The 17,444-nt window shown below is 39.7% G+C and overlaps 1 protein-coding gene across 24 annotated transcripts in view; it reads left to right on the top strand.

The window, feature by feature from the left end:
• Window positions 1-17,444, top strand: part of CAMK2D (calcium/calmodulin dependent protein kinase II delta) — a 164,572-nt gene that overhangs the window by 114,904 nt on the left and 32,224 nt on the right. For 12 of the 24 annotated variants that reach the window (XM_075090109.1, XM_075090106.1, XM_075090101.1 and 9 more), the window contains 6 exons: window positions 5,489-5,572; window positions 6,587-6,681; window positions 8,244-8,366; window positions 9,420-9,503; window positions 10,226-10,268; window positions 14,338-14,375. In XM_075090109.1, coding sequence (XP_074946210.1) covers window positions 5,489-5,572; window positions 6,587-6,681; window positions 8,244-8,366; window positions 9,420-9,503; window positions 10,226-10,268; window positions 14,338-14,375 — 467 coding nt within the window. Of the gene's footprint in view, window positions 1-5,488; window positions 5,573-6,586; window positions 6,682-8,243; window positions 8,367-9,419; window positions 9,504-10,225; window positions 10,269-14,337; window positions 14,376-15,921; window positions 15,955-17,444 lie in introns of all 24 variants that reach the window. The other 12 variants (XM_075090108.1, XM_075090111.1, XM_075090104.1 and 9 more) reach the window with 3 other exon arrangements.

Genomic DNA, 17,444 nt, shown 5'->3' with positions numbered 1-17,444 from the left:
TAAGTGCCATTGACTTTCTTGACCCTGAATTCAAGAATCGGTTTTCCTGATTCCTGGCTTGTCCTAGCATCTGTCAGCCCGTAAGTCTGACTGAGACACAGGTGCACACAAGCCCCTTCTCCCTCGCTTTCTCTTGTGTATCTACAGGAGGGAGATATGGGTGTAGAGCCTGGGAGGGAGATGTGTCATTTCCAGTCAGGTGCTCGGGCGACTGAAGAGTAAAACCATAGGTTAATACTGCTGAGTGTACCTCCCAGTCATTGGAACATTTTGTCTGAACAGTTGTCTGACCGCTGGAAATACATGAAAATTCTATTCTGAAGCACTTTGAACAAGGAGAAAAAAGGGGAGGGGGTTGAGTACTTGAGACTGTAGGCAGTCATCCACGTTCAGATGTTGCTGTGACAGTACAAGTTATCTGTCCCAGCTGTTCATATTGCTGTCCTAGAGGTGACTGCCCCCTCACATCTGCAAGTAAAACTGTTCATGAAACCGTTCCTTGACCCACTGAGGTCAAAATAAACTGGCTTATTGAAAATGTACAATCATTAATATATAAGCAATTCCTGTAGTAGATCATGGAGAGCATAACTCCAGGAAGGTAAAGGGTGGTTAAAAGCATCCGGAACCTTGCACAATAGTCTGGAAAGTCCCAAGTTGGGACTGGAGTTTCTCAGCCACTTTAGTGATTTTCAAAACATGATCTTCATCCAGAAGGGATGAAGAGTATGCTTGCTTGATGGTGAGGGTGACAAAGATCTATGGGAAAGGGGAAGGAAAGTCCGTGTGTGCAGGCAGCCACTAGAAGAGAGCACATTCTGTGCTTCGGACCTGCTCATGAAGTGTTGGGAAGGGAGGGTGTCTGCCCTCCCGAAGGTGGCAATTGACGGTGTAAACCAGGTCTCCAGAATCGATCCCTGGAGTGTATCTTACATGTCCTGTCCTATGCTAAACCTCGGGTTATGAGAAGAGGATGGGGGGTGGTGAGTTAAATATTATCCCCTTCTCTCCAGTTCCACTGAACTGTTCCCTTTTTTTTATTAATTTAAAAAAAAAATAATTGCTGATCGCAGATTGTTTGTTACAGTTAACAGATACCCAAAGGAAAACAGCGGAAAAGATTTAATGCTGGTCCTTTTAAATAATAGGACACGTACAAAACGTGATGCATCGATCTCACATACCACCCTCTTTGGGCAGATGTGAAGCACAGGACAAAATTCAGTGTAAATCCCAGGGGGAAAAAATACAGCATGAAATATTTATAGCAGCTCCCTATTCTCACTTAGAGCAGCTAGAAGGTGCCGTTTAAAACGGAACAAAGTGATTGTGAGCTTGCTGTCAAAGCTTAGAATAAAAGCACAAAGGATATTGTGCACACAGTGGGTTGAGAGATTTGAGTGTTTGAAATCTAGGGTATAACTACACGTGGATGCACAGGCAGTACCATTGGACATATGCTGGTAGCTTTATAAACTAGCCTGTTGTTTTAAACCCCAGCCTTTATATAAATGGATTTCAGTAATCCACAAAAAACAGAGGAGATTGCTCTTGCGCATTAACAAATAGACCAGTACAAAAGCAGCGGAATAGAAATAAGACAAAACACAAGTGATTTGTTTTAATGACAAAAACATCCGGTAAACAGGAAGCATCTCAAGAAAAAAAAAATCAGCAGAATGAACTTGACGTTGGGGATATTTTCTCTAGATGATCCATCTGTATGGATGCAGATGATGCAGAGGAGGTTGCAATTCCCTGTAAAATCTTGAGCTTTATTTTTCGGTCATTTGGTTCTTGTGCGTGGTTTAGACTCGTGACGCCCTGAGGGCTGCCATGCTGGACTTGGTAGAAAGGAGGGTGAACAGAATATTCTTGAAAATGTATACGTAAGGAAGAGCTAAGCTGGCAGCAAGGTAATAGAAAGGCGTCTAATGTGGGTCGGTTTTTCTAACTGGTAGCATTCGTTAAGGGTAGCGGGTTCTGTACTTTTCCTGGAACTTCCTCTGCAAACCTTTCAGTAATGGTCTGCGTGACTTCCTTCATCTTCTTAGGACTGTTTGAACAAGACAAAATATGAACTCCGATGTGCTCGATGTTTTGAACTTTTTCTTGCTTCCTTCCAGAAGATTTTTCTGCTTTCCACTGGATTCTGCAGCATTTAGTGACTCATGGCATGCCCTGGTTCTAATTATAGCCCTGCATCAGTATGGTTTTCTTGTCTTTTCTCTTTTTTTTTGGGTGTAGCCCTCTGGTGCGACAGCTGCTTTTCTGCTTAAACCACGGCTATGCCTCAGCAGGAAACTGGCTAGAGCTCTGTGGGTTTGGATACAACAGGATGCTTCCCTGGTTTGCATGTTTGTAAAACAAACCTGTTCCTTGCCTGTTTGTAGAGAACGTAATGGGGCTTAGCTGAAACACCCCACCCTGCTAGCAGGTGTTTAATGTACTGGGAGAGCGTCAGGCAGGCTCCACTGACTTACCCCAGCAGGTGACTCATTGCCCCTCGCTGAAGTCCGGGGAAGGACTGCAGTTAACTCACGGGTAGCTAGATTTAGTCCTAGTTGCATCTCATCTTAAATTAAGTCTGGCCCTGCAACTAGGACTAAAGCATGCACCACTTAAGTCATCTGAGTAGCTTCACTGAATCGGTTCGCTAGCTGCATTAAATTTAGGTTGTCTTTTGGATCCAGCGGTGCAGGAAGAGAAGGCCACTGCCCTGTATTTACCCTCTGCTGCTTCTCCTGCCCCTTGCTGCCACCTTCTCCATATCTTCTCACCAGACTGCTCGTTTGAATTTTTATTCTTCAGTCAAAGGGAGGTATGTTAGCAAAGATGTACAACCTACTCCGTTTAAACTGACATGGTTTATTCGGCCATTTTATTTTGGAATCCTTCCGTGAGTGGTGCTGAGAGGCTGTAAGTCTGGCAGGGAGGTGATGAAAGCATAGGGCAGATACCTCTTCTGCTGTGTGATTAATATACATCTTTCTATGTTAATTTAAGTTTATGTTGTGGGATTATAGTTAACCTACAATCCTGGTTTGACTCGAGACATGCTCACCATTTATGAAGTTAAGTATATATGTAGTCTTTGCGTAAGAGGGCTTTGAAGCTGTAAGCTATTTAGGCTGAGCAACGTGCCGTCTCGGGTACCCACGCACCACTGAACTCAACAAAGCACGGCATTTGTCTGGAGCCTCTGGATACTTCTTTAAAACATACGATGTTAGGAGTACAAGGCAACGCAGTCTTTTCTAGACACTGTGCAGTCACAGGCAGTTTCCAGCTTTGCGAGTTGTTTTAGCTAAAGTCATCACTACTATTAGCGATAGCTTTCTGAAAAGTACACGCTCGTATTGGGATCCCTCTGACCGGTTATAGAATTACCTGCTAAATAACAGTTAAGAATTTCGGTACTTTTTTTTTCTTTTTCCCTGAAATCATGACTGTGTGCTCTTCTGTGTTTGCTGCTTTAAACAACTTCAGAATGTGACCTGAAACCATACCAGTTATTTCCGTTTAAACCCATTCTGCATCTTCATGAAAAGATAAAGCTAGCTAAGTACTATATTTATTTTTGCTTTAAAGTTTATTGTCAAGTGATGGACAGTAATGTTTATGGAGCTATGGCAAGTTTGAAAGTCGTGACAACTTTACTTCCCCTTTAAAATGGACAAAAATATTAATGTAGAGCGCTACAGCCAAGAAGAGGTATGAAACATCACTCTGTTTAAAGCTGCTTAGAACATGTCTTTTTCAGCTTCTCAAAGGAGCTTAAGATGTGTTTCCTGTATGATAGTACTCTTCAACAACTCATAGCTCTCCTATCAGGAGACTGCAAAACACAGGCTTATTTTTCATGAAAATATTTTAGCTATATTCTCAGTAGAATATACAGAATGTGTTCCTTCATTTCCTCCTCCCACCCTAAAATGATTGCCAGCTGCAGGGCAGAGGCTTCCTTTTTCTGTAGCTGCACGCTTCATACATTATCACTGTCTCTCATAAGTTTTGTGGAATCCAGTGTGGTATTTCAGAAACGACATGTGGTCCCTCGTGAAAGCCACCAAATTCTCACCTCTCAAGAATTCCCAAGCATTTATTTTAGGCTCAGGTGCTTGAAAGAACAGGCGTGCCAACTGAAATGGTACAGAATGTTATAGGTCATTAAGTTTTCATCAATTGCGGTGTCCTTCAGGAAAGCCTACATTTATACCAACATCTTGTATCTCTCCTAAGAGAAAGCAGCACTGCTGGTAATGAAGAAAGAATGAAGAACATCAGAATTTTAAAGGCTAGATTACTCAGAGATGCTTTTTTGTGAACTTTGGAGGTTTCCAGGAGTGGAATGACTTCACAGAAATGAGTTTTACAGCGGAAAGATTGTATTACAAGTAGCCGTGTGACATAACAAACAGCAAAGGCTGTACGTACGAAGGCTGAGCCCTGGGCTGGTGGGCTTTGTGCTGAGTAATAGCCAGTTGTGCTCTTGCGAAAGCCAGCCCTCAACATCTCTCAACATCCCTTTGCCGCCATCTGGCATTGGCTGAATTGAGTTTCCTCTTCTGTGTGAAGGAATTTGAACAGTGGTTTTACTTTCTTTTTTTTCTTTTAAATGAGATACCTCTCTGTACGTAAGCGTTTCTGAAATCTAGCCCTACCTGTTGTGTACTCAGAAATCTGCCCTTCCGTAAGACCGAATAGGGCTCTTTAAATGCTCCTTATAGTTACGATACTGTAGCTTAGCTGCCCCTCTGTTTTCTTAATTAGTTCCCCATAAATGCCAGTGGAGGTACTCTGTGTGTGGTAACGGTCCTCACAGCTGACAGCTGATGGACTCCCAGAAATCCCATGCGAGCTACGTTTGCAGGCTTAATTTTTATAGCTTAGGGCTGTTTTAAAATAGACTAAATGAGGCTAATGATTAAAAAAAAAAAAAACCCAAACCAAACAGTAGCAGTCTCTGGCATGCACGGTGTGCATTTTCTGTCTTTTGGTATCTCCGAGGGGATCACTCAGATAATGTTTCCCACGCTCTTCGTACTCTGCTAACCTTTTCGACCTTGACCCTGAGCCAAATGTATTTGCACCTCACTACTGGATGTCTCGCTACGTGCAGAAGTCATGAATGAAATTTCATCAGCTCTCTTGTAATCTTTCTGGAACTCTTCCCCTGTTGCACTGTCACCAGATCCTTGGCACCACTGTTGAATCTGGAGTGCTAGTGCAGATGGGTAACCAGCCGGCTTTCTGCTGTCCTCTTGACTCTACCAGGCGTGGTGGCGGAAAGGGATGGGCCAAGTCTGCGTAAGCGTTCCCATTAGCGTTACTTCTAGGGGCTTCGCCGTAAAAAGTTCAAAATGAAGCGGTTAGTGGTCGATGGCTTAGGAAATAATGGCCTGGGTCTTGTGGGCTGAGATGGGAGTCACTTGATTTTTGTGGAGCACGTACAGCTTTTGAGTTTAGTTGCCTTGCCTTTTGACAGGCTTTGCTGGTACTCCAGGATACCTTTCTCCAGAGGTGTTACGAAAAGACCCTTATGGAAAACCTGTGGATATGTGGGCATGTGGTAAGAAATTATTCTGAGAGATGTTCAGTCCGCCGTAAAGTATTTTGAGGGAGAGGGGTGATGTCCACAATGCATTATATTCCGCATCAGATAATATGTATTTAGTAACATTCAATATTACTTTTTAGAAGAGGTCATTGGATTTTTTGTTTTTTCTACCAGCTTCGTTATTTTTTTAATTATTTGTGAAGGTGTGTTATCATGGCACTCTTGGCCGTGTCTCCACAGCACACTTTCACAAAGTATTAAAGAAGTAGCTGCAGGCTCGTGATGCCTAACTGGTTAGAAAACATAACAGTTCATACTGTGAGCTGGGCCTTAGTTTTGGTTCACAAGCAGCCCCAGATCTGATCTGACCAATATACTCCAGTTTTAAACTGTGAAACTAAATGTTTTGTGAACTGGAGTACAGAGCAATTACTTTTATCATCCAGTTCTTGAAACAGTGTAATTCAAGGTACTGGCAAGTGGCAGCTACCTAGCTGAGAACAATTGCTGGTTTCCTTCTACCCACGCTTATTTGGTTGTATTTATGAAAGCACTTTTCTTTAGTCATAGCGAGTCATCGCTGCAAGACTAGGAGATGGACTTTTTTGTTCCCTATTGACCATACGTTTACGCAGATAAATTGAGTTGCCCAAATTTTCATTGCATGAGATTAGTTAAAGCGCAATCTTACAGACACCAGTACAAGCTGTGAAAAAAAACAGAGGTGAAAAATGCACTTTCCTAGAACACCCATGATCACTGAAAATTATTTCTCCATTAACTAGACATTTTCAGTGTTCCTGATCTGATACTGGGTCAGATACTGGTTATTGCCCATGCTCTGCACAGGAGGTTCTTTTGTGAACTCTCCGTTTACTATTTTCTCCAGTAGGAATAGGCAGTATTTTTCACTAGCTGGGATAATACTGTTGAGCTATATTTTTTTATACGTGGTTGTCAGGTGCAAAATGAATTTCTGGGGTTTGTTTCTTGAAGTCACTTAATACTACTGTGAATTTTCTGCAGGTGTCATTCTGTATATCCTCCTGGTGGGATATCCTCCTTTCTGGGATGAAGACCAGCACAGGCTTTACCAGCAGATCAAGGCTGGTGCTTATGATGTATGTACTGTACTGTCTCTGTTCAATTATTTATAAACATACCTTTAAATAGGAGTTTTCTAGAGTGAAAAGTGGAATTAGAATTATTTCCTAAATTTTTTTTTGTATTGGTTATCTTTATGAGCCACTCAATGTAGTAAATGTTGCTTTAGTAACATGAACCTTATGGGGATGGGAAAATCCTCTGCTAATTTAAATCCGATTTCCCTGTGGCTCCATGCTTTCTTTGCCTGGTCCTTGTATAAATCATGCAAGCTTGTGTAATCCTGACAAGCCTGGTCAGACCTCTGTGAACTCCCAAGGCCCTGTGTTTTTCCTTGTTGTTTATCACTTCAGCCAATCAGTTACTCTAAATTGCTTTTAAGATGTCTTAAGCTTCCTAAGTGCACACCTTGATGCTGTGGCATTGCCCACTTCTGGAAATACAAACTTCTGTAGAGCTTCTCAAAAGGAATAGTTTCATTAACGATGTGTATTCCAACAAAAAAGCATTACAGCTGTTGGCAAGTAAGAACTGATGATTTGGTGACATTATGAATTTTGCAACATCATCCGTTTGTATTATATCAAGCAGACAGAAGGCTCTTGGTCCTCAGGTTTAAATAATTTGTGAATGGTGAAGCGGAAAAGACAGAACCTTATATTTTTTAAGGTCATCTTTGAATCCAGTGCTGGACAACGATGACTGAAAAGGGAGTTGTTATGCTATGGCCTTTTAGTGAAAATAGACTTACAGTCTGTCAAGTCTTCTTCCTAGCGAACAAGTAATCATTCAGGGTGACAGTGGGGAATTACGATTTCAGCCGAGGGGGCAAGAAATGAGGAAGCGCACAGGCTGAACTATGCGTCTGCGCTGTGCGTACGTAATACGTACTTGTGTCGTACTGTGCCTGGGTAACATCAAATTCCCATTGTCTAAGAATAAATATTTCTAATAGTGGAAAACGCAAAATCCTCAAGGTTGAGGTCTGTTCACAAAGGCAAGTTTAAGACATGGGGGGGGTTTCCATTCCGTTTGCATTCGAGCAGACGCTTTGAGTGCACGTATAAATATTTTGCTGAGCAGGAAGGTGTTAAATTCATAACTAGTTAGATTTATGTACCATAACTCTACAGTTAGGGTTAAGATTTACATTGAAAGAAAGCAAGCAAGAAGTTTGAATAATAATACTTAGTATTTTCGTCTTTGTTAAAAGAGAAACTGGGGCTGTATTAAGTGCTGTATGACCATATGCCTCTCAGGCGGCTGGAATTTGTTATTCTGTCTGCCATTGTTATTTTATGGTATGAATTTCAATTGGCATCATGTTACTGTAAATATAGAAATGCTGTGCATTTGAACCAAATAAATAAAAGGTCAAAACAGTAAAAGAGAAAAGCATTGTTTGTAAAACTGGCTAATTCAAACTTGTATAATTGTGGCAAACTGCATTTTTCTCCTTAAAACTGGTTGGTTGTGCTAGCGATTAATGTTATAGAAATATTATCAATAAAAATCCTTTGGTAAAAATTGTGTAAAGATTGTACGAGATAATCTACACATACATGTGTTTTTTCTTAAGTTTCCCTCACCAGAATGGGATACGGTGACTCCTGAAGCAAAAGACCTTATCAATAAAATGCTTACCATCAACCCAGCAAAACGTATCACAGCATCAGAAGCACTAAAGCATCCATGGATCTGTGTAAGTGATTTCCATAGGTTTAACAGGATCATTTGGCAGACAAATCAGCTTATGGTTTACTTCAGAATATAGTGAAGGTGTTTAGAGGATGATTTTTGCCCTTACTCGTGCAGCTGTGTAACTAGGGGAGTGTAAAATTGTAATTGTAAAATTGTAATTCTACAGATCCAGTCAACAGTGTCGTATACCGAGGTCTCAGTCTGGGGTAAGATTTTTGCAGGAATGAACTCCTTTGCCTTGACTTTGTGGTGCAGAAGTTCACTGCCAAAAGCAGAGCCTTAATTTAAATTTGCAGAGAAAAAAAATGCACAGGAAAGTAACTTTGAGTTAGATGATGCTTTACACCTTCATTTCCCTATAACCATTATGATAAGCACAAAACGTAAAGGCAGGAAATTAGGGGGCTTTTCAAAAGTCAGTTTGCAGGTAGCAGAGGCTGCCTATCTGCTACTCGATCCAGGACTACTTTCCAGTTCCCTGTACATTCTGCTCGTTGCTTTTGCAGGTGGTCGGGGCTGATACTTTGAAAGTCACCGTGAGACAGATAGCTGCTTCCAAACTATTCATTCCAGCAGGCTGCGTTATCTTGCCTTTAAAATTGTGACGCAGATGAAGTTGAGTTACAGGGAAAATGCTGGCACCGCTGAATTTTCTCTGAAATATCTCCTGCTGCTGTACCTCACCTGCTATCACTAATGCTAAAGACACATTGCCGTCTTGTTTTAAAACACATTTTCCAAAACCGTAATTCAGTATATTACTTTGATTACATTTATACTGCGTAACCCAAGTTCTAAGATTTAGTGTTTTGCTTAGTCCCTGTTTCTTTCAAGAGGACTTTACACAGGGAAAGGGCTGAGTAAAATGAGACCTTCGTTTTGGTGATTTGGAAATTTCCCAAATGTGTAGAAACCTGCACAAAGGGATAGTCAGACAGGGTAGAAATTAAAGGCCTACGGTTTGGACCATGTGGCTTGTAATATGTTGTAGAGTAAATAAAATGCTAGTCATTTGGCTGGGTGCGTTAAAATGATTCTTTTCTTCTTCTCTTAGCAACGTTCTACTGTCGCCTCTATGATGCACAGACAAGAGACTGTAGATTGCTTGAAGAAATTCAATGCAAGAAGAAAACTAAAGGTAAGAGTGAAAGCTTCTGCAAGGATGAGTAGCTAATTTTGGAAAGATAAAAGGACGTTGCGAGCCACGTGTAAAACAAACGGTCCCAAAGCAAATTTTTTCTCTAATATTGCGCTAAAATGAACCATTTGATAGATGATCAGCTGTTGGCGTGAGGGTCTTAAACTTTTCGTGACAGTGAATAGAACATAGCATAATTTTGTTGGATTCAAAATAATAACAATCATCTTCATTTATACACCTGAAAAATATTTCACTGAAGGAAAGTCCTTAAGGTTCTTCTTTTAGATCATCCTTTGTTTTCTCCTGACCAGACAGGACAACTTTGCAGATGGGAACTTTTCTAATTAGCGCCTTACAAATAAACTCCTCTTCCTACCTAAAAAAGAATCTAAGCACATTAGTAAAGTCTATTTCATATTCAGCTCTGTATTTTGCTGATAATTACTGTGCCCGTGAGTAACCCATGGTTTGTGCATTACGTACTCACAATCGGTAAATGTTTATCGGGGTTGCTGGTAGGTGCGTAATTAAGATTAAATTACCATTTATGCCCTCATGGCATCACATACGGAAGGTAATGCACAGACAATCCATTCTTGCAGGGTTTAGTTAGTAATTGATGTCATTTACGCATGTGTTTTCCTTTTTGTTGTGTTGTGTTCGCATTCAGAATTTTACACAAGTGTGATGCTAATTTGAGAAAATGTGTGTGCACACAGGGGGCCATTTTGACAACTATGCTGGCTACCAGAAATTTCTCAGGTATGTTCATTGAGCTCCAGATTACTCTGGTCTTTACGTTTTGATGTCTCTGATGACTAAGATGTAATTCGGATTCATTAGTACAGAAAGATCTTTGTTATGCAGGAGCATCTAAATATGATATATCTTAGGTTGTTTCCTTTGCAGAAGCAAACAAACGAATTTAAACTATTTGGGCCCAATAGGATCCCTGGTAGGTGACAGTTAGTCTAATTTTTTTCTGTAGAACATGAGTTCCTTCTCTGTACGTTTTTAAGTGTTATCTGTCAAAAGATAGACAGTGTTTTCCTGTCTATTTTGGTGGAGGAAAATTGAAAATAATGCATATAGCTCCACATGCAGAAGTATCACCAAACAACATTTCAAAACTTCCTGATTTTTATATACCTGAAATGTCATTCCAGGATTCTGTTGCATCCTGTATTCAAAGGAAAAACAAACCACATTCGTTCTTCATTGCTTTGCTAAGGAGTAAGAAACGTAGTCAAATGAGTCCTTCTTTTCCTCCTCTTCTAATGCCTATCTTGATATAACAAGATGCTTCCTCTGTATGAAATAATTTTGTAGTGATATCCCTGGAGACTTAGATCTTCCTACTAAACAAATTTTTACAGCCAAAGCTAAAATAAGTTTCCTGTTAGCAGAGTTGGAATTGTCCTCATAGTAGTAGTGCCAAAATTTTGATGCTATGCTGAATTTTTCAGTTTGCCATTTGAGATTTCAAGTAAACAGTGGAAAGAACGCCAAATTTAAAAAAACGAGTAATTTTACGTATCCTCCTACTCTGTGATGTAACTGTTGGAGTGTAACAAAACTTAATTTACAGACAAAAACACGATAGTGCTTTGGGCGTGTTTTGAATACTAATAAGCACTGAATCATCCAAAATAAATTACATAATCACAAACGCAAGAACAGCTTATTCAATTTGCATGGTGCTTGAAATACGATTTCTTTCTTAGTTAAGTTCCGATATTCAATACACACCTATAACGTAGAAGGCGACCGTTACGTAAATTACATTGGGATAATGCTTAATGAGTTGCCGGTATCTGCCAATTCATTTGAAAGGTGGGAATGCTGTAGGCTGCGTGTCTTGTAAAAATGAATTATTAATAAATATCCAACAAATATATCATTTCTCATCACTTTTCATAACTGTCACTGTCTGTATATGTAAGGGTCAATTTCAACTTCCATGAACCAAAAAAAGCTGAAGTAATTTTAAAGCAGTACTTCGGCATGAAAAGCAAAGAGGGGTTTTGGCTTTGTTTTGGATTTTTTTCACCTGTCATCTCTCTTTTACACCGTAACGACCCATATTTTTCCTTGATGGCATTTTATTTTTCAAGTTGTTTATTCGTTGTATTTCATTGCAAAGCATGTTTTTGAAGGTCATTTGTCCATAACGATGTGGTTATAAAAAGTGTTTTATTTTCCTTTTTCTTTCTTCCTTTTATGTGGAATGTATATTTCTTGTGAGGTAAGACCCTCAGCACGTGAAAGGAACATCTTTTTTCTCTTCTAAATCAAAATTGCTGTTTGTCCTGAATCACTTTAATTTCTACATGTTGTCACAACACCATTTCTTTTCAGTCTGCTTTCTGGCCTATTAGCGCTGCCTTAGGTTTTATTTATAGCTATTGCTTGTAGTTGCAAGAAATCTTTCATTGTGGGCTTAATTTAGAATATGCTAGTTGCTTTGCTACTGCAAATTCTTCAAATGTTTGATTTGTATGCAGTATCCGTGCTTGAAGAAAGATGCATCAAAATATTATTAAAAATACATTCCAAGCCAAACCCAGCGAAGGCAGTTGAGTATGGAATATGTCCCGTAACATAAAATACTGCATAATAATCCATACTAGGCACACTTCAAAGGACATGCTGGCAGTGCCATGGACAACAATACTCGTAGTTACTGCTTCTGGTGCCCTCATTTTACTGGCTTTCATTTAATTGTTTACATCCAACATGTAACGTTTGTTAAGCATTAAAAGAACTCAGAAGTTTTGTGCTCAAATCTAGCAAAAGGACCAAGTTTGTTACGAACAGCAGCCTACAAGAATTAATTTGTGTTGTCCCGTATTTTTGTAAGGGCTAACTGTATAAAACAAGCTTCAAAAGCAATGAACTTCTGGGTTTTTTGGCCTTAGGTTTTAAAAATAGCTCCTCCCCTTCGCTTTCCCTAAATGACTTTCTGAAGTCGATGGAGTGCCCGCAATATTTGTGGTAGTGTAAAATCTAAGGCCGTGTTGCATCAGGTCCTGTACACACACATTGCAACAGGATGTATCCTATCTCAAAAATATATGTAAACCGATTTATGTTCAATATTAATTTACATGTTTCTGTAATTAAAAACATGCAGTGGTCCTGTTGCATAACACAGGCGGATTTTTGTTCATTTTAGCTGTAAATCATGGGCCTTGTGAGAGTTTTGACGGTAGTGTTGGCTGATGTCCATAATTAATAAACTGCTTTTGGAGGGCTCATATATTAATGAAATTATAAACATTAACCTGGCTTCGCTTTCCAGGTTGTTTTTTTTTTTTTTTAAATGTAAACACCACAATAATGGACATAAGTTATTTCTGTACGGTTTCCGAGGTGATCTTACGTGTTCTGTACTCTGAACCAGGGGTAAATGGGCAATTAATGCAGATGTAACCAGAGGATAAGCCACAAACACAAAAATTAGCGTTAGGTTTAAACAACATACTCAATAACTCAAATACCCTCAGCTAGTTTGAGCAACCTTAGGCTTGCGAGGTCTAATTGCTTTGGGGTTTTTTTTTTTGTTTGTTTTAAGGAGAAGGATGCCAGTGGCGACAGGTGCTCCGTGTCAGGACTGTCTCCCTTCGATTATGCCTGATTGTTAGCTGCAGCATTTTCCTTTCAAAAAGGCTTCCTCCTTCGAAGCATATATAGAACAGCACTTCCTTACAACCCAAGCCATGATACCCTTTCTGATAGGAAGATTGGGTTATAAACAACAATAAACCCAAAAACCGCCAGGCTTGTTTTGTAATTTATTCTTCTTCACGTCTTTGGCAGTGACTCACGAAGCATTTACACTTCAGTGAATAGTTTATTTGAATTTGGGAGGTCACCCAGCACATAAACGTTTTCAGGTTCAGAGCTGCAGTGTGCTTGTTTGCACATTATCCCTCCAGATTTACTAATTTGGAATTATTTGGCCCCGTTCTTGGTGCTGGCTTGAAGTGGAGGAATTTAAAACCTAATACATGGATAACATGGCAAGTGAAATTTTGCCCAACAGTCCCCACCGCTTTGAAGATATTTGATCGGTGTGCAACACGATTCAGAAAATAATAAGTTTTCTTCATCGGAAGCAGAAGCAAAGCCTACCGTCTGTGATTATGAACTCCTAGGAAGCGCTCCTCCAGAACAACACCTGGCTAGCAGACTGTTCTTCCTTTCTCATTTGCAACTTTCCTGACCTTTCACGAAAGGTGCCTGATGGTGGGAAATCCCCAAAGAACCAGTGCTCAGAAGTGCTTTTTTAAAACCCAGTTTATTTTTCATTAGGTGGAATAGGTAGTGTTGCACCCCACTAGCCTCTTTAGGTACCTTATTGATCTCATATTGGTTACTTTTCTGTCACTGTCATATTAATAGCATCATTAAGAGGCCAGTGGGCTCTACAAACACCCGATCAAGGTCCCTGCCATCAGAACAGTTATTTTTTTGTAGTCGTATCAAACTATCACCATCAATAATTGTGAACATACTGCAGTTGCAAAAATGAACGTACCCAAAGCTGCTGCTTCTACACTCGCCCTGATTCCTCTGTGCCACCCACGGAGGTCTCTCCTTGTATAAGTACAGTTAACCCACACCTTTAATCAGTGGAAAAAGAGATGTACGATAATCTTAAGTATTTGTAGGTTCTTAAATATTTCATTTCCTAGACTCAGAGCAAGAAAAGGAGGAAATAAAAGCTGAAAACGTTATCTGCAGATGGGAGGCAGTGGGGGTTTGCTGCGAAGCCGGTTGACCTCAGCGGTAACAACCTGACACTGAAATTATTTGTCTCCTTTTACAGCAGCCAAGAGCTTACTGAAAAAGCCGGATGGAGTTAAGGTAGGTTAAACCCGTGCTTTAAAATATATTTTATTAGTTCACCACCTATCTGTAACTTCTGCCAGTTTTTAGCATTGATTATTGTTATTTCTTTCCTTTCTCGAGGTTGTTAATAAGTGCTTCTTACCCTATATTTGATGAAATGATTAAAGTTAGTAGGTGAAGCTTAAAAAATGAAACAAGCCTTTGAAAAACAAGCATTTTAATAAGTGGAAGATAGAAAACTGTTGGAGAGAATGCTTTTCTTGCTATTATAATGAAGGATGATTGTGTAATTAATGACTCGGTGTTATTAATTAGCTTAAAAATAATGGTTTGATGGTGGGCATGTTAGATTTTTAGGTATCGTGTTTATCTGCAGCTGTATTGCCTCTGTGTTTCCCCTTGACTTTTCATTAGATTTCATGGAAGACCAAAAGTTCACTGGTAGGCTTGGCTCCACATGAAGTGTATTCTGCCAGATGTACTTGCTATATTTGGCAGAACTGGAGGGGTTTACTATCTCAACAGATCAGCTCATCCTGACTAATAGACCTGGCTAAGAAGGGAACATTTTGGCAGCTTTCATACATGATTTAGAGCTCCTATTCTCATGTCACCAGATCCTGCAGGAGGAGAGATGCTCCACAAATGAACGTTCTGGATAAATACTTTGAAAAACAGCCAGAAAAAAATTATGTCACTCAGCAATGAAAAATATATTATTTCTTTTCTCGGAGGACTCCCGAAGACTAAAATAAGTGCCTCAAGCTTTCATTATATGATTCAAAAAGATATTCTTCTGTGCTCTGTGTGTTTACTCAGAAGTGTGTCTTTGACCTGAATTTTAATTTTCGATTTAATCTTAACTTTTTACTTTAACAAAACATTGTATACTTAAATACCAGATTCGTAGTATACTTATTCCTGCTCTCCCACACATCTGCACACTTTTCCTATCAAAAAAATCATGAGACTGACTTCAAATGAAGTGAGTACACTACGATTTCAATGCTTCTCACTGCCGAGTGGTAGATATCCTAGTTATATGGAGAAGCACACATTCAGTACTGTTCTGTCATTCCTGTGGAAAACCCTTACCGTGATTCATTGTGGAATATATAAATTTTAGGTACTCTATCTGACCAGCTTTTCCTTTTTCAATATCATTCCTCCTACAGGTCTACGATGGTATTTGTTATATCTCAATTTCGATTATAATAATGGAAACAATTGTTGCCAAAATTTTGCCTAAATTACACTCTTCTTGGGGTTTGATACTTTGGTTTTCAGCACATATTATGTGTCTGCTGTTTGTCTGCATGGTCATGTGGAGCAAAGGGAGTAAATTTACATCTGGGGAAGTCTATTTTTGTCATTTCTGGTATTGAGATACTATATACTCCGTAGCATTTTTCCACTCCTTCCTACAGCTTAAGCTGTCGTTTTCTTAAAAGAAAAAAAAAAAAAAGCCAAACCAGAAATATACTGTACTCCGTGCCTTGATACTTCAAATCCAACCAGTCACATTTTCTTCTTTTCCTTTCTCTCTGACTGGTCAATTCAGAAAAGGAAGTCCAGTTCGAGTGTTCAGATGATGGTGAGGATCTTTATCGACAGATTTTTTTTTTTTTCCTCCTGTGAAACGTTCACACTTAGCAATCAAACAGTTGCATTTAGTTTTGTTAACGTACCGTGAGAAGCTGCAAGACTTGAAAGTACAACCTTGTGAGTTTTAAGCCTGCAGTTGCTATATGCCACCCACAGTGAATTGTTCTGCAGTTCTTTCAAGCAAGCTTTTTATTTTATTTTTTTTTCACCTGGGGACATATGAAAACAAAAAAAGTAGATGTAACACTGGCCAATGCAGCTGTCCTTAGTAAATACAGATAGTAACAAGGTAGTACTCTTATAACAGCCTTCTATTAATGTTTAAAACCTCCTTATTTTGAAAGCTAATAGTATTAATATCATAAAATGTAACACAAAGCAGATGGCACAGTGAAATAGTATCACTTTCATTGAGCCACTGTAGACCAAGATGCCATGCTAAATGCTCAGGAGTAAAAAAACAACCCATTTCACAGCCTTTCCATGCTCCAGTTTCCCCGCTAACTTCCTTCACAGCTCAGGGCTTTGTCACAAGATGTCCCGACTGACGGTCTCAGTAACTTCTCTTCCTCCTCAACCCACTCCACAGTCTCCGTGTGATCCCACGCAGCAACCTACCCTATTCCTGTTTATTATCGTTTTGAATCTGACTCTTGAGATGTTCAGGAAGACCAGCCATGATGTCCTGGCCAGCTTCTGTTGTTGCTGCTGGCAGAGAGAAGGCAAATATCCCTCATCCACACCTTTCACCGGGAAGCGCAGCTCTCCTTGAAAAGCAAAAATCGCTGGCCAGGTCTGAGCAGACATGGAGTTATATTGGTCATGAGTCTGTCCTTTGGGAGAACGTAGAATTGCTGGGACAGGGCATCAGTGTCCAAATGAGGGTCACCGGAAAGGTACGGTGGGGATATTTCTAGTATCCCAAACGTGAAGCGTGCTTTAACTTTTTGTTACAGAAGTACCATGTGAAAGATTAAGTCCCAAGATCCAGGGTTTCTTTCTTAAAATATTTTAATAATATACTGGAAAAAAGACCAATAATGATTCTACAGCCATGCCCAGCTGTTTGGGGCGTTTGTATGTGTCTGTCCTGCGCTACTCTCAGAGCTAAGGGAGTGGCTTTTGACAAGCAGTGCGTTAGTATAAAAGTTTTCCTCCTTCGCAACGAATAAAAGGTCACCACTTAAGCGTAGCTCAACGTCAGAATAACTATTTTGTATGAAAATATGTTACTCCTTCCGGAATCATTTCCCTTTGCATTAAAAATATATGCAAAATACACCACGTGTGTTCGTACATTAATAAAAGCACATTTATACGTTCTAAGAGAGAGAGAAAGTGTACAGGCTTATTGCTGTTTTCTCTCTAAGTTTCAAAGGGTTTTACCAAGTTCTGTTTTCACAGAAGAAATAACTGTATTTTGAATTACACTATCTCTTTCTGCTTCTACTAATCAATGCTGTAGTCTCGATATCTTCC

This window comes from Phalacrocorax aristotelis, chromosome 4 (assembly GCF_949628215.1).
Source record: "Phalacrocorax aristotelis chromosome 4, bGulAri2.1, whole genome shotgun sequence".
In the NCBI taxonomy this organism is placed as follows: Eukaryota; Metazoa; Chordata; class Aves; order Suliformes; family Phalacrocoracidae; genus Phalacrocorax; species Phalacrocorax aristotelis.
Note: the sequence above shows the minus strand (reverse complement) of the source record. Positions and strands in the feature narration are given on the sequence as shown.